The sequence below is a fragment of the Astatotilapia calliptera genome, chromosome 23 (genome assembly GCF_964374335.1).
Source record: "Astatotilapia calliptera chromosome 23, fAstCal68.1, whole genome shotgun sequence".
In the NCBI taxonomy this organism is placed as follows: domain Eukaryota; kingdom Metazoa; phylum Chordata; class Actinopteri; order Cichliformes; family Cichlidae; genus Astatotilapia; species Astatotilapia calliptera.
In genome coordinates, this window is record NC_137443.1 from 14,545,760 (window position 1) to 14,566,326 (window position 20,567).

At 40.9% G+C, this 20,567-nt stretch overlaps 1 protein-coding gene and 1 long non-coding RNA gene across 2 annotated transcripts; one reads left to right on the forward strand and one right to left on the reverse strand.

Annotated features, from left to right (window-relative positions):
* Positions 1-2,843: 2,843 nt before the first annotated feature.
* On the reverse strand, positions 2,844-3,619 carry LOC145424223 (uncharacterized). Its single transcript, XR_013905243.1, has 2 exons — positions 3,494-3,619; positions 2,844-3,125 (listed from the first exon to the last, which is right to left on the reverse strand). It is a non-coding gene; the product is annotated as an uncharacterized LOC145424223 (long non-coding RNA).
* On the forward strand, positions 3,051-20,142 carry hdlbpa (high density lipoprotein binding protein a). The gene is made up of 28 exons (XM_026159983.2): positions 3,051-3,154; positions 6,798-6,869; positions 9,839-9,953; positions 10,044-10,210; positions 11,798-12,013; positions 12,099-12,305; positions 12,419-12,634; positions 12,846-13,052; positions 13,142-13,249; positions 13,336-13,440; positions 13,739-13,817; positions 13,899-14,038; positions 14,118-14,222; positions 14,377-14,490; positions 14,600-14,686; positions 14,783-14,914; positions 15,030-15,248; positions 15,570-15,791; positions 15,878-16,096; positions 16,181-16,319; positions 16,548-16,699; positions 16,779-16,883; positions 16,967-17,101; positions 17,390-17,533; positions 17,665-17,844; positions 18,112-18,228; positions 18,314-18,454; positions 18,560-20,142. Exons 3-28 carry the CDS (start codon positions 9,878-9,880, stop codon positions 18,647-18,649), a joined length of 3,822 nt encoding a protein of 1,273 aa, XP_026015768.1. The 5' UTR covers positions 3,051-3,154; positions 6,798-6,869; positions 9,839-9,877; the 3' UTR covers positions 18,650-20,142.
* Positions 20,143-20,567: the final 425 nt, after the last annotated feature.

Here is a 20,567-nt window from a genome sequence, read left to right on the forward strand (position 1 = left end):
CACCTGTTTCCAAAACCACTCGTCCAGATGTAGCTTTGCATACTTAAGATACTGACCTTTGAAAAAAGCCTGCAATAAAGTTTTCTTAACTCTTTCCCTGTTTATGGATTATCTTTGGGAAATTCAGCAGTGTAGTAGTTCTCTGTGCTATGCTGCTGCTCCTCTGCAGTCCTGTTTTTGTTTTCTGAGAGAAATTCAAGTTTATCTATACATTTTCTTTTCTTGTCAGGTCTTGAATTACACAATTTTCCTTAGATGCCATTACTGAATCAGGATGTACAGTTGTTATTGTCAGCTTTGTTTTTATTCAGCATTTCTATTAGAGTAGCAACATATCACACCATAGTTCTTATACTGGATCTTGGTGCAGCCAATCACAACCTGTCAATAGAAATCAATTTTCTTCTGATTGGTTACCCCCTCCAAACAGAAGACGTGAAACGCAGGTGGACGAGGGTTCTCTATTCACGGCCAGAGCTATGGGCCTGAGATGACCATATAAGGAATATCCAGTCTCCCTGACACTGTACAGAACTATGATAGATGATCCTGACTGACTATAACGAGTGTCAGCTTTTTTCTACATTCACAGGTGTTGGCTCTGTGATGTCAGAGATGGCTTGGTGTGTCTAAATGCTTATAACGTCACATGGCGTGTAACAAATAATGATGCAAACTTTCTGTGACTTTTGTTTAAGGTGACGCTTAAACATTCAGCAAAAGATGCCAGCGCAATAGTCTTGAGAATGTGACTAGACAAGTTTTGTTGACTTTTTAACAAAGATTATTAAGGTAGATACTGTTAAAACAATTACACCAAGCCCAGTTCTTTGGTATTGATTCATTATTATGAGTCACCTCAGCAGGTTATTCAACAAGACCTAAGCATGGGTTTATATAATTTCCATGTTGTCATTGCTGTTTGTTTGACTTGGGGATCATGTCCATCACTGTCGAGGCGGTTTGACCCTTTAAACCTTACCTAACAGCAAGGCGACTGCCAAGCTTGTCAAAATCAGTGTCCTTAGTATGAGTCAACCTGCATGACCTGGGAGGGCGTTAAAGAAATATGTTGTCCATAATTATAATATAGATCGTGGAATAGACATGTAAGTCATTAGATTCATCCATCCATTCGCTTATCCTTTTTCAGGGTCACGGGGGAAGCTGGAGCCTATTCCAGCTGTCACCCTATCCCAGCGGGGTACACCCTGGACAGATCACCAGTCTGTTGCAGTGCTAACACATAGAGACACAGACAACCATTCACTCTGACATTCACACCTATGAATCAATTAAACTATCCCCACCAGCTGCATGTCTTTGGACTGTAGGAGGAAGCCGGAGTACCCGGGGAGAACCCACACAAACACGAGGAGAACAAACTCCACACTGATGGTGGAACTGAACTCAGGACCTTCTTGCTGTGAGGCAACTGTGCTACCACCGTGCTACCGTGCTGCTGTGGTTAGAATCATAACCACAAAATTTAAAATAATAATAAAAATGCATTAAACTCTCACCAGTTACTTTTTTGTTTGTTTGTTTTTTTTCTTTAAATTGCAGAAATTTCCTTCATTTATGCCTAATATTTATTTCATTTGAACAACAGCCATCTCACGGCGCTTTAGTAGGGCCAAGAGCCTATAATATCTGAGAGAAAAACAAAAACTCAGATGATTACATATGAGTTGTTTTTGGGATTGTATGAAGGAAAAAAGACAAAGTTTAAAAAAAGAAGGAGGAGGAGGAGGAATGTAAAGAGGGAAGTGGAGAAGGTAGGCTTAGTGTATAAGAAGTCCCCCAGTAGCTGAGTCTTTATAGCAGCATAACTGAGGGATGGTTCAGGGTCACCTTTTTAAGCCCTAATCTTAAGAGATGACCTGGGTGACTGAGAACCTACACAGATAATCTAGCACTAACTAATCTTTATCAAACAGGAAAGGTTTGAGCTTAATCTTAAAAATAAAAATGCTGTCTGTCTCCTGAATCCAAACTGGGAGCTGGCTCTGCAGAGGAGGGGCCTGACAGCTGAAAACTCAGCTTCCCATTCTACTTTTGGAAATGGTAAATGGCCTGTATTTGTATAGTGCTTTACTAGTCCCTAAGGACTCCAAAGCGCTTTACATATTCAGTCATCCACCCATTCACATTCACACACTGGTGATTTACATTTACTTTGTTACAACTTTGCAATTAAAATGGATGGAAAAACTGATATGCATTTTTTTTCTGCACAATTGAACTATATCGCATATTTGGAATTGTTAGTTGACCTACGCATGTCTTTGGATGGTGGGAAGAAACCAGAGTGCCCAAAGAGAATCCATGCAGGTTCATGCAGAACAGGGAAACTTCACATAAAGGCCTGAAGATTAGAATCCAGGACCTTCTTGGTGTGTCTCCCTTCTTATTTATTATATTATTATAATATATGATTGTATATCATTGTTGCTGATTATATATACAAAATGTAATAACAATGTAATTAAAAATGATAACAAAGACTTGCACTTAATTAGGCAGGATTCACATAGCACTTTGAGAATGGGCCCCTATGTGTAGAAGCATGAATGGGGTACATGGTGTAGCCTATAGATAAGGGACCACTCTGTGCTACCTGAGATAAAGAAGACTTCGAAAAACGTGTGTATTTTATGTTTGAGTGAATTAATATTAATGAGTTATGGCAATTTTCCTTTGGGGAAGGTCAAAACCTCTTTGGTAGGTCCCCAATTATTTTATATGTAAGAAACACTTATGAGTTAAATGTTATACTGATCACTTACTTAAAAGCCCTGTTTATTTCATATTTAAATGTGATATTGATAATAACAAATGAATTTGTAGTTGTTATTTCATTTTATTAATTTATATTTTACTTTAGCGGGACTTTGAACTGTTTAGAAGAGAGGACAACTTTAATCCCGTTTTTTATCACATGATTTTCTTGCTCAGTGTGATCAAAGTTCAGAACTTATACTGCTGGAGATGAGAAGAAGTTATTTGTAACCAGACTCTCTGGAGTGACGTTGGAGGACGTGATTGGTGGGCGGTTCTGGTATATATCCGTCCGGCTTCCATCCCACCTTCTCGCCAGTGGAATTTCATCTCAGCTTCTGCACCTTCAGGGCAGACGAGAACATAAAAATAAGTAAGTACTTTTTAGTTTCCTCCTGAACGTGACTATATCCTCTTTACACATGACTTCAGTTTTTTATGCCATAGCTGTGCTCGTTAAAAGCGGACAGTTTTCCCATGAACCCAGATCGTTATAGCGTGCTCTGGCCTGACTCCGTGTCATTTCTCCCGTGCTCAGCTGTATGCCTACGTGGACTTAGCCAGCTAGAAGAACCAACTGTATTCGAAGCTAACATTAGCACGCTAGCTAAAGGCTCTCAGTTCAACTAGTTTTAACGAGCTCAGCAGTGTTGGCTAAAACATATAAAAACGACAACACATCGGGTTGAGAATGTGTTCAGAATTACGGTACTGTTTTAGTTGTTGATTCGCTGCCATCTTAATGCTGTTAGCTGTTTTGAGGCACAGCCTGAAGTTGTGTGTGGGTCTCGTTGAGCTAACTTCACCATTAGCTGAGGGGCTACGTGTCACACGCCGCATTCAAAGTTTTTAGCAAGTTTGCTAACCGGCTAAGGGTTTGGATTCAGTAATCCGTGACTCACTGATTATCCCGGTGAATATCCCACCTCAGATAGGAGACCCATATATTTACAGTAACCCCGACAGTAGGGACAGTGTTAGTTTGTCTCGATCTCTTACATTTTTTTTAATGGTTGACCAATGTTAGCCAAATGACGGCAGCTAGCATTAACTAAAATGTGTCGTTGGCAGCTGTCAGCTTTTGGTTAACTTGATATCGTGTTAGCTGGCAGTCACACTAACCAGCCTCTTAAATCCTTAATCTGGGATTGGGGTATAATGTCATAAAGGCTCGAAGGTTGTCATGCTGAAGCTAATGGGAGTTTAACTAGCAAAGGCGAGCCAGGCACTCTGAACTTGTTAGCAGTTCGTTAGTACAAGTTGTCTCCAATACGTAACGTAAAATGTCATTTAGCTGCATTACACTGGTTTAAACTAGTAATAAGTCTAATTAATGGTTGCTACAGCTGTACCCGTGGCATGTTTATTTAATGTTCTGGGGTCTCTCTGGTGAATGCTCTCCACTTACACTCTTATTTTGGTTTTAGGCTACACATTTTTTCTTTCCTTGTTGTTGTGTTTTTTGTTTTGTTTTGTTTTTTTAAAAGAAAAAAACAACCTCTTAAATTCTTTATCTTGTATAATTGCATTAATAAACATTATTAAATTGCACAGGCTCTGCTGGAAGAAGCGGTTCACTTGTATGGTTTTAATATTGACTGTGTTATAGTGTGTAGTAAAAAAAAAAAAAATGAAAGAATTTGCTGATATCTCGGAGGAGAAGGCAAAGTAATTTGTCCTGACAGTTGAGGAATTTGCATGTTTCATTTCAAGCAACGGATGTATACTGTGGTTACATGTGAAGAGGTGACGGCTCCAGGACAACTTCAAGTATAAAAAGAATCTCATTGCTTAGCACTGTAAATATGTGGCCTCCGTCTGGGTCACGATCCTGTTTCTGGACCCCCCTTTTCTTTCCTTTTCTTTTTTTGAGCAGACTTTTTACTCTGGAATTGCCAAAGTTGTGCCAAAACACACTTGCGCTTTAGTGCTGTGGCAGCTATTTGTTGAACCAAACTGCTAATCAAAAGGCCTCTGGCCTTTCAAGGGCAAGTATCATATCAGGCCAGTTCTTTCTTTTCCAAGGAAAATTTGTTCAAAGAAAAGGGTTTCCTGAATAATGTTGCTATTCTGGAGTGCTCTCCGTATTGCATATAGACTGGTCCTATACCTGCTTACCTCCAGCAGATGATTTAAAAAAGATAATAGTGGTGTCCTGATACACAAAGTGACGATATCATGAGCATGCCTTAAACATTTGTTATTTCTAACAACCACTTTATGGCTGTGTAGAAGCCTATAGAAAAACAAGTCCTTTCTGTGTGGCATTTGTAAATGCCTGTTGACTTTACTGTGGATAATTTCGGATCATACTGAAACTGAACATTTTGTAAATGATATTGTAAATTATGGCATCTGAAGCAATCAGACTTCCAATTTATGTTAATTAATAAACGGCGACTACAAATGTAACTTACCCTGTTTACATAAGAACTCTGCCAAATCAACCATGTGGAGCTATCTGCTGGGGCGATCCTTTGTGGAAAAAAGGAAGCAGACAAAAGTATCTTTCGTTTGCATAGTGTCCAGACTATGCTTTCAGGCTCTTGGAAATACTCCTGACACTGGTTTAGTTTATAAACTGATCAGATAGAAGCTGAGACATTTTGAAGACGTTCCTCAAATACCCATGTTGGATTGGGTCTGATTAGTTTGAGCATGCATCAAGACATCATTGGTAGGCTCACTTGCATTTGTAATTTCATCCTTATTGCTTGGTACTCCCACCCACTGAGATGCCGTCCTCTGACATGTCGTCCCATTTGCTTTGCAACAAGTCAGCCAAAGTTTTCCTCCGCCCTGACCGCCTTATGCTGGTGTTGCTTTCAGAGAAGTGTATTCCTTTTCAGTTCCACCTTATTGTTTCTTCACACAAAGAAATCTCAGGTCTTCTTGCCAATGCGGTTCCTTTTTCCTCTTCCTTATGGTTTTTCTATGAGCAGCCAAACCTCTGCACCCTGTAACACCAGCACGTGAATGGTCAATTAGATAAATGTACAGGCGTTTTTTGGGGGGACTCTTTATTAGAAACTGTTTTGGGCTTGTGATTTGTCTTCCAAATAAAAACACAAGTGCTAAGCTTTATTAACAGCAGCTGTACACGGCCATTCTATCACTAGTCGCTTTAATAATATTAATGAGAACAGGCCACATGTTGTCACTTCTGCCAACGCTAACAAATGGAGCTAGAAACCTACTTTTTAGTGCGTCTTCTTATAATATTGGGCTTTCCAAAGAAAGTGCCTGGCAGATCGTACACCTCTTCCCAAACAACACTCGTTGAGTTAATAACATTCGTCCTATGGGAGTCTGTCCACACCTCAGTGGAAAATTTGACTGTTTCCAAGGGTTGTTGAGCAAGTGAGGAAATCTGTGACATCAAACTAGCGAAATGAATCCCAAGTGTTTCTGAGACCTCAGCACAGCCATGTCAATAAGGACATTTAATGCGAATTGTTCACTGTGTGCTTTTACAGGCTCTTGCATGAGAGCGTGATAGCCTGGTTACCTGGCTCACACACAGCAGCTTCATCACTTGCCAGCTCTGTCCTTTTTGTACGACAAGGCAGCGTCCTGATTATGAAAGCCAGATGCTTGTTGAGGAGAGCGAGCTCCAGCGGCAGCTATGCTTTACTGCTGTTCACTAATGCATTTCTTGGCATCTGCTTTATCTGAACATTTCTTAATTTACCATTTGGTTTCAGCCATGAGTTGGCAGTGTTTATCTTACCGGGCTCATCAGAACCACAACTATAACAAAATGTGCAATTAGGCCTGACGAGTGGATATGTCTGTGAAGCATGAGTATGTTTTTTCTTTTTCCTTATATTGGCTCTGTTTGTAATCAGTATCCACTATTACTGTGCAATTTAATGATCTACATTTTAAATGCAGGTCATGGTGTAAGACTCATACACAGACATTTATCTGAAAACATGGTTTTCTTTGTGGATTTAAACTGAGGTCCCAGATTTTTTTTTTTAACAGTTGTTTTTTTTTCTTTTTCTGCTTTCTAGGCAAAAGCTGGCAGGCTGACGGGAGCTTTCATCTTTACAGGACGGATTATCTGGTAACTGACCATTTAGCTGGTAAGTTTGTACAGTTTTTATATTGGCACTTACTTTTGCCAACATAACATTAAGTCGTCTTCTTCTTTTTTTTTTTCTTTAAGTTATTTAGACAGTTTTACTCAAATATTCACTGATTAGTGAGTAATTATGGCCTCCAACAAAATGATACATTGTCATGAACTTAGAATTAATGCATTAAAAATGCATCGGCGCAGGCCCTGGTTTGTGGAAGCAGCCAGGTTTTGCCTCCATTTTTAATACAGTAGTGCTGTTCTACCTAATCACTTGTGTATAAACAGCTGCCACATACATGGTACAACTAGTTTAATTTAACAATCGCAAATACATTTTTCAAACCATAATAAGCCTTTAAGTTTTGTACATGTATTTTGTATCTGTCCTCCCGCATTTCCTTAACCTCCTCACTTCAAGCCCCATCTCCTGAACTGTGTCAGGGTTCTAACACAAATGTGCAAAAATATGCTTATTTATTCATAATGTCGTCGTAATTACTAGTTATCAGATTAGATATACGATCCTCTCATCTCCGTTTGGCTGATAATGAGACTGCTAAACAGTAGCTGGTTTTAAGTTAACATTATGGCAGCTAGCATGAGTCCTTAAAAATCACTCTCCCTCTGATAAACGGTTTGATCACATTCTCACATTATAGGAGTTTATTCGGTAAGAGTCCAGGTCCAACAATTTTGGCTGTTTAGTTAGGATCTCCTAAATAACTCACCTCAGTATCCTTATCATCAGACTCTTTTCACAAAGTTTTACAGCCTCACCCAGAGTAAATAGACATGGACACCCATCATATTGACAATCAAAGTAAACAGCAGACTGACCGCCTACGCTCGTTACAGATGATCGTTACAGTTTTTTTTTCTTCTTCTTTTTCTTCCTTCCCCTCATGGATAACTTTGGATTTGGATCACTGGTGCTTTAAATTTTTTTGCAGTGAAACACTTCAAAGTTACCTGACAGCTTCACTTAAAATAAGTTTCCAGGCCAAGAATGATCAGTTGTAACCGTAAAGAGATTTAATTTATAGTGCCGCTAATGAGCAGTGGGCACAAGAAGTTTATGCAGTCTGACAAGGAGGAGGCCCCACTGCAAGGGTGTTCATAGAGCAGCTAAACACACAGCCACATGGAAGCAAATTTCCCACAATTTACAGATCGATGACAAAACAAAGTCAGGATGTAGTCTTTATGCTTTCAGATGAATTTCAGTCACGCTTGGGAGGGGAAACTCCTCACTGAAGCAACTTGCATTCCTGTGCTTTGGCTAGAATTGATGTTTGTCTACAAAACAAGAAGAACGAGGTGATGGCTTTGGCTGATATCAAGTTTCATCATTGATGGTTAAACCGAACTGACCTGTAGTTGGAACACAGAGTGCAGTTGTTGTTTTTAATGGAACTCTATCATCAACTTCGTTTATAATTCAGAAAGCCGAAACGTCAACAAGATCAGTTAATTTCATTTTGTTTTTTTAAAATAACTGTTATAGATAAGCGGATTGGCCTTGTGGTTTCTTTCTTGGAAAGAATTATTGGTTCAAAGATCCTAGACGGGGCTGCTGAGCTTTATGTTGGCGGATTTTTGCTTTAATCCTATCCAGCGTGGACATGCAGAGGGGTCAGTGGGGTAAAATCCTCTTAACCTTGCAGCCTTGTCACTTGGCTACATTTCTTAGAATAGAACTGGAGAAGATGGTTGAACAGAGTTCCTGTTGGAAAAACAAAATGTGCTGTAGCTGCAGCCCCGCCCACACCACCGCTCTGCTAGGACGTAATCTCTTCAGTTACTCCCCACTTAGACTCGGCATACATTAGCAAAGTGCTGACGTGTGAATGTGATGAGTGACTATTCTGTCGCACATGGCTTTCTCTGATAAATGTAGATTAGATAAAGGTGAACATCCCAAAGTCCGTGTGTGTGATAAGCTTGTTTAGCACATTAAACTGTGCTTGTGACACTTTCACCACTTGAAACAAGGGCCTTGCTAAAATTGCCTGTGAGTGCATGCAAAACTCAGTTTCTTGGTTAAACAAAGAGTGCATTATAGCTATCACTGTCACTGCTGTTATGCAAATTACATACACAGGGCTAACTAACTGGTTCAATCCAAAAAGTTAAAACCCAGAGACTTATAGTGAAGTGTTGTAACGAGCATGCACCAGTATAATGTTTTCCAATACAATACCAGTATTCTAGCTTTGGGTGTCTGCGGTTAGGAGGGTTATATTAATAAGTTGTATTTATCATTGGGAGAAAGAAACAGGGATTCATTTAAAAAAGAAAAAAAATGCATCAGAATAAAAATGTGCTGAATTGGTAATTATTGATACAATAAATGAAAACAGGCTGAAGATAAAAGCCATGGAAAAATAAAATTCAACTGGCTTCATTCACCTAAATTATTTGCTCTAGTCTCCTTTCAGCTCAGTGTGAGTCATAAGGCTGCAGACTGCCAGTTCACCTCACACATTTACGCTCATGGTGCTGTTATAAGTGCAGTGCAAGTTTAACACTGAACAAACATCCTTGATTACTAATCTTTTATGTAATGTTTGTCTGATGAAACATGACTGAATGTGAATGAGGGAGAGAGAAGCTGACTCGTCGAAGCTTTTCAGCTAACTCAGTCAGTTTTGAACTAGAGTAAAGGAAACAAACAAACTTCAGCACACAGAAAAGTTATTGTAGCAGGTTATTCTAGCTGCTACGGTTGACACAGGACGAAGTAAAAACAGAACGACAGAGAACTGAGCGACCTCCATTTCGAGCATCAGCTCTGTCCATCCTTAATTTCTACAAATCAGAAAGAAATCCGACGACATCTCTTGTATGAACGAGGTGAATTTGAGAAAAAGCTCAAAATGAGCAGACTACGTCTCCTTTGAGACTTGTATATGTATTTTCTTGCTATGTGTACTGTTACTAAGCTTGTGAAGATGACGTAAGCTCTTCTTTTAGTGGCACACTCGGACTCCGTGTTAACGTGGGATTTCGACCATGAGCTCAGTCGCTGTACTTACGCAGGAAACCTTCAATGCGCACCGCAGTGGGCTTTTGCCAGAGCAGGGTGGTGGTGAGTATTTGGACATAAGACTCTATGGCCTGTAAAATGCAAGCCGAGCCACAAGTGGCTTCATGGTGTATGTCTTTCCTATGTGCACAGCTGCTGTGGCAGGACCCAGTGCTGGAGAGGATGAGGAAGCCCTTCCTACCTACAAGGAAGCCTTCCCACCTCTCCCCGAGAAGGCGGCCCAACCTGAGGGGACCCAGGAAACTTCCAGCGCCTGGGCATCAAAGATCCGTCCTCTCAAGTCTTCGATTATCACCCAGGTACAACTTCTCCTTTGAAATAGTAATGCAGTTATAGAACTTTTAAAAAAAAAAAAAAAAAAAAAAAGAGTCTGCCACAGGATCTTAATTATATGATTTGAAAGTAAATGACAAAGACATTAATTAAGAGTTTACTACATGCATTATATATTTAGAGATATGTGTAGCAATAGGAGACTTAAATAATCAAATGACAAATATGATCCTTCCATGTAAGTGGATTGTAGTTGTGTATGTCAAAGCTAAAATGTCTGTTTCCTGCTGATGATGGATTCTTCTCCACTGGGCATGGCAGCTGTTTCTGTGTACAGGGCGACACTGGATGTTGTAAAAAGACGAACCTTTAAGAAGGGTTTTCCTCCTCGTCGTGTAATAACTGTCTCTGTATGTTCTGTGACACTAGTGGTTGGTACGAAGACGGCATGCTCTGCGACACGCAGCAGTAAACATGGTGAAATAAACAACCATAGCACAGACACATACAGCTACAGTGACACAGGAAGCCTTATCAGTCATTTAGAATCAATTAAAGAAATGATTACCCATAAATAGCAGGAGATTTGTGTGACTCAAACGGTTATCTGTGGAAATTAGGCTTCTGTAAGCAAGTCAGGAGAAAAACTGACTCAAAGCTTTAAAAAGCATCGGAGGGTCAAATTTTTTTTTTTCTTGTTCTTTCCAGATTCTTCTGGAAAATGACTTAATTGATTAAACTTGGGGAGGAGAGAGCTTGAGCCTTATCTAATAGATGAGGTATAATGCTGTTTACACAAATGCTGTGTTTAAAGACCATTCAGAACAGTCAGTGTTGTTTGATGTACGGCCTTGATTTAAATAGTGCAGAAGCATGTGCCACTTGGCTCCCTAAATAACAATGCATTTGTTATACATCTGTTAGGCTAACGTTAGTAATGCTAGCACTGCAGATTTATTTATTTAATTTTTTTTCCCTGTGCAGGTTAACGTGAGCCTGTGTTGTTAGTCATGTTATTTACTCTTCTTCTAAGCTTTCAGCAGTCTAAGCACTCCGCTGGTTGATAGGGACATCATCAGTCTTACTTCCCACTTGCCTGTTTCATAACTTGCCGTCCAAAAGTGGGTTGCTGTCGCCCGCTTCCGTCAGTGTGGGCAGCTAGCTGTGTTGACCCGATGGTTGACGGGTGTTGTACACAAAGAAAAGATGAATCATTAGTTTCCATGTCTAAATTTTTTGGTGCTGATTACTGCAGTGTTTAAATAAATCAGATGTCTACTTTAGGGTGGGGGGTGGGTGTGACTAGTGAATTAATGGATCATTATCTTTCCTTTTTAAATAAAATGTTTAATTCATTGGCATGTTTTCAGTATGATATAAAACGGAAGGAAAAACATTTATATTTGAGAATGAGAAGGGTTTTAGTAGAAGGAACATTTTTGTGTATTTTGGTTACAGATCTTGGTGAGGATTACCCGAGCTGGTGGTGTTCTATTTGAACGCATTTGTTTGCCTCACATTTTAGGTTTTCTTTGTGTCAAGCTAATCCTGTTTGTCACAGATTTTTTTATTTTTTTTTTAATTTTTTTTTTACATGAACTATGTTTTCCTAGGTTTTCCATGTGCCGTTGGAGGAGCGCAAGTACAAGGACATCAACCAGTTTGGGGAAGGAGACCAAGCAAAGGTTTGCGTAGACATCATGCATAAGACCGGAGCGCACCTGGAACTCTCCTTAGCAAAAGATCAGGGTCTCTCCATCATGGTGTCTGGAAAGTTGGATGCCGTGATGAAGGCCCGTAAGGAGATTGTGTCCCGACTGCAGACTCAGGTTAAGAGATTTGCCTTTATTGGTTTTCTTAAATGATAAGTTGCAGACTGTGGTACCAAATTTGCCTTCTAATCTAAACCAACAGGCTTCAGCTAGTGTTGGCATCCCCAAGGAGCACCATCGTTTTGTCATTGGCAAAAACGGGGAGAAGCTTCAGGAGCTGGAGCTCAAGACTGCCACCAAAATCCAGATCCCACGACCTGACGACCTCAGCAACCAGATCAAGATCTCTGGTACCAAGGAGGGGCTGGAGAAGGCAAAGCATGAGATCCTGTTGATCTCTGCTGAGCAGGTAATTTACCACCTCACGCCAACACCTTTTTAAGGATATCTGTATATAATTTGTTCAAAGTTTGTTGTATAGCTCTTCCAAATCTGATACATTAGCAATTTTCCTCTTTTTAGGACAAGCGTGCTGTGGAGAGGGTGAACATTGAAAAAGCGTACCACCCATTCATCACCGGTGCCTACAATAAGCTAGTGGGCGAGATGATGCAAGAGACTGGTGCCCGCATCAATGTCCCCCCTCAGAGTGTGAATAAGACTGAGATCGTCATCACTGGGGAAAAGGAGCAGGTGGCCCTTGCTGTGACTAAGATCAAAAAGGTTTATGAAGACAAGGTATGCAAATAAGCACTGAGAAATTGTGTCCAGACTGCAGCAACAGTCAGATTTTCATATTTTTCTATAGCTGGTATTGGTGTTTATCATCTAGATTGACACCAGTAATCGTCCTGCCCTGCACATTGTGTTCCTTTGTCCAGATAAATGGAACAAAAAATGAAAATATTTACTTTGTGCAAAGTCCCTCACCTTCTTGTCTGTCTTGTAGAAAAAGAACACCACCACTATTGCTGTGGAGGTGAAGAAGTCTCAGCACAAATATGTGATCGGCCCCAAGGGAAACACCCTGCAGGAGATTCTGGATAGAACTGGCGTCTCAGTTGAGATCCCACCTTCTGACAGCAGCTCAGAAACTGTCATCCTTCGTGGAGAGCCCGACCGTCTGGGTCAGGCTCTCACTGAAGTTTATGCCAAGGTACATTTACCATGTGAAGACTGGTAATGTTAAGAGTTATTTAAACATATGAGAATTGAGGAGTAACGACAGCATTTTTCCTTCTACAGGCAAACAGTTACACTGTTTCCTCGGTCTCAGCTCCTTCTTGGCTTCATCGTTTCATTATTGGGAAGAAGGGCCAGAACTTGGCAAAGATCACTCAACAAATGCCCAAGGTGTGTTAAATGCTCTTAAATAAAGTACTTGTTTAATTTTTTTTTAAACCTGCTTTTGACTTCTGTCTCATGTATTTTGAATGAAGGTGCACATTGAGTTCACTGAGGGAGAAGACAAGATCACCCTGGAGGGTCCTATCAAAGATGTGCAAATGGTGCAAGGCCAGATTGAAGCCATGGTTACAGATTTGGTAAGTGTGTTGAATCTTTAGTCACACAGAAATTTGTCAGGCTATGTTTCTCCCTGAAATTGGCTGATAGGGAAGCCTGTCACCTCCCTGTGGCCTTGCACACGGTAATGAAAACTGTAAGCTTCAGCGAAATTTATACACTTGTGTTGTAAATTTTTGTAAAAGGCTGTAAATGTGTTTATTCCTGCTGTAAAGTTGAACATTTTTAAATGTTTAAATTTGAAGTCGTATCAAGTGAGAATGAGCAAACCTTAAGTGCTAGACAACAAGCTCCTCATGATTTTTGTTGTTTTGATAGGTAAGCCGAATGGACTACGCAGAGATTAGTGTGGATCCCAAATTCCACCGTCACCTGATTGGAAAAGGAGGTGTTAATAGTGAGTATATTGCTGTCAGATGCTGCAACAACAACAACAAGGAATGTTTTTCTGAAACAATGCATTTACTTATTAATTTAGTCAACCGGATCAAAGAGGTGCACAAGGTGACTGTCCGCATCCCCCCTGATAATGAAAAGAGCAACCTGATCCGCATTGAGGGGGATCCCCAGGGTGTGCAGGAAGCCAAGAAGGAGCTGCTAGAGCTTGCGTCACGCATGGTTAGTTCAAGCTTCAGTTTAGAGGCAAAATTCTGCAAATGATTTCCTGTTATGTCTCTAATTGCATGGTTTCATGTAGGAGAACGAGCGTACAAAGGACTTGATCATCGAACAACGTTTTCACAGGGCCATCATTGGCCAAAAAGGGGAGAAGATTAAGGAAGTGCGGGACAAATTCCCAGAGGTGAGCTGTAAATCATCATTGTGGTTGTTTCTCTGTTTTGTTTTGTTGTCCCCCCTTTTCTTTTTTCTTTTTTTTTTTTTTCTCTCTCCCCTTCTTCTTCCCTCTGCTTTAACCTTGGAAAATTTACTCCCTTACCTCTAAATGTTTGTTCCAGGTCATCATTAACTTCCCTGACCCAGCACAGAAAAGTGACATTGTTCAACTTCGGGGCCCAAGAACTGAAGTAGAAAAATGTTCAAAGTTTATGAACAAGATAGTGGCTGAAATGGTAAATCTCAGTTTGACTTGAAGTTTAAAATGCTGTGCTAGTGTATTTGTATTTTATTGCAGCGTTGAAGTGTCATTAAGTGTTAACCTTCAGTGATTCCTTTGGTCAGGTGGAGAACAGCTATTCTGTCTCAGTCCCCATCTTCAAGCAGTTCCACAGAAACATCATTGGAAAAGGAGGGTCAAACATCAAGAAGGTACTGCACGTTTTCCGATTCTGAATTCACGTTAAATCGGCGTGTTAATTTATTTTAAGTTTGATTTGACACCTCCTTTATTTTTTTGCTTTGTAGATTCGAGAGGAAACGAACACCAAAATTGATCTGCCTGCTGAGAACAGCAATTCAGAGATGATTGTCATCACTGGGAAGAAGGCAAACTGTGAAGCAGCACGGACTCGGATCTTGGCCATTCAGAAGGATCTGGTAGGCACTCATTTTAGCATGTGTGGGGATTTTTATTTTTATTTTTTTTTTATTTAAACTAGGGTTGTTTTCAAATCTTGTCTTGTTTGCTTTAATAAATTGTCATGTTGTCCAGGCGAACATCTCAGAAGTGGATGTGTCCATTCCCTCGAAGCTGCACAACTCCTTGATTGGGTCGAAGGGACGTTTGGTGCGATCCATCATGGAGGAGTGTGGCGGCGTGCACATTCACTTTCCCACAGAGGGCTCAGGGATTGATAAGGTCACCATCAGAGGCCCTGCAGAGGAGGTGGAGAAAGCTAAGCAGCAGCTGCTTGCCTTGGCGGAGGAGAAGGTTTGTAAATATGTGTCTGAATTAAAGCTGAACTTTTGTTCAACTCATTGTTTTGAAGTTGTGGGGTGAAGAGAATGAGAAGGTAAAAAGGCAAAGAGCTCCTTTTGTATTAGCACATGCTGAGCATTTGTTTCGGTCATCCTTTTAGTCGCTCGCAAATGGCTAAGAAAATGTTTCTGAAGTTTGATTTGGTTAGTTATTATCCCATTATCAGGGAGTTCATGCATTTCAGTTGGAAAAAGACTTGAACAAAGACCTTATGTAGTTAAAAGCTACTTGTAATAAATGTCAGCCTAATTTTATCCATTTTGTTTTCCTTAGCAAACAAAGAGTCACACTGTTGAGCTGCATGCAAAACCAGAGTACCACAAATTCCTTATTGGGAAAGGTGGTGGAAACATCCGTAAGGTTCGTGACAGCACCGGCGCCAGAATCATCTTTCCCACCCCTGAGGACAAAGACCAGGAACTCATCACTGTGGTTGGCACCGAGGAAGCAGTACGGGATGCACAGAAAGAGCTGGAGGAACTCATCAAGAGTTTGGTAAGATTTCAAATGAGTTCTGTCAACAGTTGGATGAAATGAACCAACAATTCGGTTAATTTTATTTTTTATTTTTTGTGTTACAGGACAATGTTGTTGAGGACACTATGAACGTTGACCCCAAGCATCATCGCTACTTTGTAGCCCGCCGTGGCCAAGTCCTTAGGGACCTTGCTGATGAGTATGGTGGGGTTATGGTGAGCTTCCCCCGCACAGCTTCTCAGAGTGATAAAGTTACCCTTAAAGGAGCCAAAGAGTGTGTGGAAGCTGCCAAAAAACGCATGCAGGAGATTGTGGAGGACTTGGTTAGTAGTGTTTTGTTAAGGGAAGTCTTTCTGTTTATTCTCCTCTTTGAAATGTAACAAGCTTTTCTTCTTTTTATTTTTCAGGAGGCTCAAGTGACTATGGAGTGTGTAATTCCTCAGAAGTTCCACCGTTCAATCATGGGTCCTAAGGGCTCACGGATCCAGCAGATCACTAGAGATCACAACGTGCAGATCAAGTTCCCAGAACGCGAGGACCCACAAGGTAAATAGTAAAGACCTGCAGTGTGTCTATTACTTTAATTTCTGTCTTAATATAACTTTCATTATGAGAACATTGATATTTTTATTTATTTTTAAGTAACACTTTATTTATAAATAAATAAAATAATTGTACTTAGTTTTGAAACTGATGGTTGATATTTTTAGCCAACAAAAAGCATTTGGGCATGTACATTTATTTATTTTTTTGAATACTCTGATTTTCTTTTAGCTGCACCTCCTGCTGAGGCTCCTGTCCAGGAGAATGGAGAAGCTGACGGTGAAGTGAAGGAGCCAGTTGATCCCAACGCGCCCAAGAAGTGCGATGTGATTATAATTTCCGGACGCAAAGAGCGGTGCGAGGCTGCCATCGAAGCACTGAAGGTTGGACTTCATATTCAAGCTCAGGAATGTTAAAAAGCAACTTTTTGAAGAACTACAGCTAACTGTCTTCCTTCTTTAGGCCCTGGTTCCTGTAACTATTGAGGTGGAAGTGCCTTTTGAGCTTCATCGCTACATCATTGGACAGAAAGGAAGTGGAATTCGCAAGATGATGGAGGATTTTGAGGTGTGTTGCAGATGTCTTTATAGGAATGAAGGAGCCTTGATGTTTTACTGGATATTTGATCTGGCATCACTGTCTCTCTCCAGGTTAATATTCAAGTGCCTGCTCCTGAGCAGCAGTCTGATAAAATCGCCATCACCGGCTTGGCCAGTCTTCTCGACCGCGCCAAAGAGGGCCTCTTGGAGCGCGTCAAAGAGCTGCAGGCCGAGCAGGAGGATCGGGTTAGTATTTGCTTACTAAAATGCATCAATTGTGGCACTTAATGTGTGTTGAGGCTGAACTATGGTGTCTTTATTTCTGTGTTGACGATTTATAGTCAAATGGTGCACTAATCTTTTCAGATTAGCTCAAAGGGCACCCTTATCATAATCCTCAAGTGAACAAAGGGCTTAATAATTAGTCTTATCTTAGGCAAACATCAGGTTGAGTAGTAGTGGGAAATGGCCAGCTGTCAGACTTTATGAAATTCCAACCCAACATTTTGCCACCTTTTCTCAAACCCTCTGCAGGCACTCAGGAGCTTCAAGCTGACCATCACTGTGGACCCCAAGTATCACCCCAAGATAATCGGCCGCAAGGGTGCCATTATTACAAACATCCGCACTGAGCATGATGTTAACATCCAGTTCCCAGAGAAGAATGATGAAAACCAGGTATGTCTATGGCTTATGGTATTAAATCGAAATGGGCTTCCTGATAATGGTGCTCGATATCGGGCCAGTTGCTTGGTATAAGGGTGTTTTTGTTTTGTTTTTTTTAAATTAATTCTGCTGTGTCTCCATAGGATCAGATTACTATTACAGGGTATGAGCACAAAGCCATAGCTGCACGAGATGCCATTCAGGCCATCGTGGATGAGCTGGAAGAGATGATCTCTGAGGACATCACCCTGGACAGCAGGGTCCATGCTCGCATCATTGGCGCCCGTGGCAAGGGCATTCGCAAGATCATGGATGAGTTTAAGGTTAGGATGGTGAAACGAGAAGGTGTAGGTAGCTGCTCTACAAATCTGTGTATAATGACAGAGACAAAGAGGTGTGGGGGGGAAAATCCTCTCCCCCCCACACAAAAAAAACTATCAGAAGGGAAAAGGTTAAACCTGCCAGACAGCACAGTCACAGCTGTGCTCACATACAGAAATGAATGATATTGTAATTAGTGGAATAGGTCATTCCAAATACTGCACTTTCTGTATTCTTACAAACTTTAACTTCTCTTTTAAACTCTTCAGGTTGATCTCAGGTTTCCCCAGAGTGGAGCTGCAGACCCAAACCTCGTGACAGTCACCGGTCGCCCTGAGCTTGTGGATGAAGCCATCGACCATCTCCTCAACCTGGAAGAGGAATACGTAAGCTTCCCTCTCCAGATAATGTCCAAAACAAAAAGTGCTTTGTGTGAGTTAATTGGTACTTACACAGTTTGTTTTGTGTCAGATGGCAGATGTTGTGGAAAATGAGGCAAAGATGGCTTATATGAGGCCTTCTGGCAGTAGCGCTGCTGCCGCCGACGAACAGCGTGGCCCATCCAAAGGCTTCGTGGTGAGGGAGGCTCCCTGGGCTACTGCCAATGAGAAGGTGAGGGTCTTCTAATATCAAGGTCAAAAATCTGCAAAGTGGTCACGCCCTTTTCTTTTTAAATCCTCATTTTCCTTAATTTTTTTTTTTTTCCCTACCCTTAAGGCCCCTGATATGAGCAGCTCTGAAGATTTCCCAAGCTTTGGAGCCCCAGTGGCAACCAAGGCCTCACCCTGGGGACCAAAGCGCTTCTAAGCCGTGCTGCTACAGACGGGCCTGAAATTAACCAACACAATCTACCCCGTTATTCTCCCCAACCCCCTCTTGACCTGGACTGACCGCTGACCCTAAAAGTCTTCAGTTCTAAGACTGTCATCCTTCTGTCTACTTATCTCGGTCTAGCCTCGCAGATTCAGTCTAAAAGTGTTCTAAGATACTGTAATTGACTTGTGAGCTCTGTTTCTGCATTAAATACTGTCTTATGCTTAAAAAAAACAAACAAAAAAAACAACCCATTGTTACGGTGAAGTCTACAGTCTGTAAAAGACCGATGTTTAAATGTTGATTAGACAAGACATTTCATTGTGGTTTGAACTGTTATACCAAATTCAGTGGTGGCCAGACATGAGGTTCTTTTTATTTTATTTTTAAATTTTTTTTTTAAAAATTTAATTTAATTTAATTTTTTTTTTTTTTTGAGCTGCCCTTATCTTAGTTGCCTTCGCAGGGTGGGGTGAAGCAATTGAATTGCTGCTGGTGACCTATTCAGACATGAAGCCTGACCAGCGAGGCCAGCTGTTTCAGTATCCCACCCCTCTCCTGCCTTATTCATGTAGCTGCGTGAAAATTGTCAGTCATTAGCCCTCAAGCACACTCTAGTGGTTGTCCTCCGTCACGTCGTTCCATTTGCTTGTAACTGTGCTTCTGTGTATACTGTCAAGTAGTGGCATGTACCTTGTAGCCTTATGAATTGGTGAACTTTTCAAAGGGGGTGTGGGAGTGGAGGAAGGGTAGGGAAGGGGGCGGGGGGTGGTTTTAGCCAGTGCAGAATGGCACCTACTCAAACTGCCAGATGCTTGGAGATCATGCCAGAACTAAACCTCTTGCAACACTAGGCCTAGAGCTCCAACGTATCCAACCTCACACTAACTGTTGGACCTATATATTTTTTTTTTTCTTTTCATTTTTCTTTTTTTTTCTTTTCTTTTTTTGACATTCAAAAGTAAGTCACTCTACAAAATAAAATGACTGTGTGTTTGTGATCAAAACGGCAGACCATCGTGTGCCAACTACCTGTCTAGTGATGTCCTGTGTTACTCATCCTCTGTATTGGGTCAGTGTCCAGTCCTTTTGTCTTCCAGTTGCTATGCAGATTGCTCTGTTAAATAGCAACGGCCCTTTTTATTTTTAATCAGCCTTACAACTAGAAAGATACAAACCAGGTAGAGATGATGTTGAGGTGCATTTTTAATGGACAACTGGAAGGTATGTCTATTGTTTCCTCAAACTCTCGGGACAGTCCCGCCCCCCCCCCCCCCCCCCCCACCTCTCCTCCTCAATTACTAGTTTACTTTGCTCGAGTGCAGATTTAGCTTGTCAGCTGCTAATTCAGCATCTAGCATCAGCCTACCTTGGTTTCTATCCTCCTAGTATTGAATGAAAGATTATGCAAATACCATTGAAGTGAACGGTTATGGATGACACTGGAAAAGAAATTGTCCAAAAAAGTCAATAAAAATTGAAAATGCTCTGTGCTTCTTCATCCCCCCCCCCCCCCCCCCTTATCAAGTGGAATTTCTAATTTTTCAATGAACTCTCACACACAGAAAACACGATCAATATAATAATCTGCCCATGCCATGCATGGAGACTCATCGAGATTGTTTTCTCTTTTCTAATTTGATGTCTGTGGTGATCTAAAACTAGGTGCAACGTTAGTCAGATATTGTATTAATGAACAATAACATGATTCCTAATATTCAGAGCAAGAATCCCAGGAATTGTATCACTACTTCGGTCTTATTTTACCAAATTTAACAGTTTTAAAGTCACCAGAATTTATGTTTTTATAAATAACCTAATGAGAAATCCCTTCATTGTTGGTGTTTATCCTGTTAAAATAATGTGATGTTCAGGTCCCGGAGATGTCACAGCATATCTTTACTAGGCAGCA

Excerpts from the sequence above, each read along its gene's own strand:
- hdlbpa (XM_026159983.2), top strand. The coding sequence starts at position 9,878 with ATGAGCTCAGTCGCTGTACTTACGCAGGAAACCTTCAATGCGCACCGC. Across the intron at positions 14,491-14,599 it reads ACAAGATAGTGGCTGAAATG|GTGGAGAACAGCTATTCTGT; the intron begins GTAAATCTCAGT and ends TCCTTTGGTCAG. Across the intron at positions 15,249-15,569 it reads TTGCCTTGGCGGAGGAGAAG|CAAACAAAGAGTCACACTGT; the intron begins GTTTGTAAATAT and ends TGTTTTCCTTAG.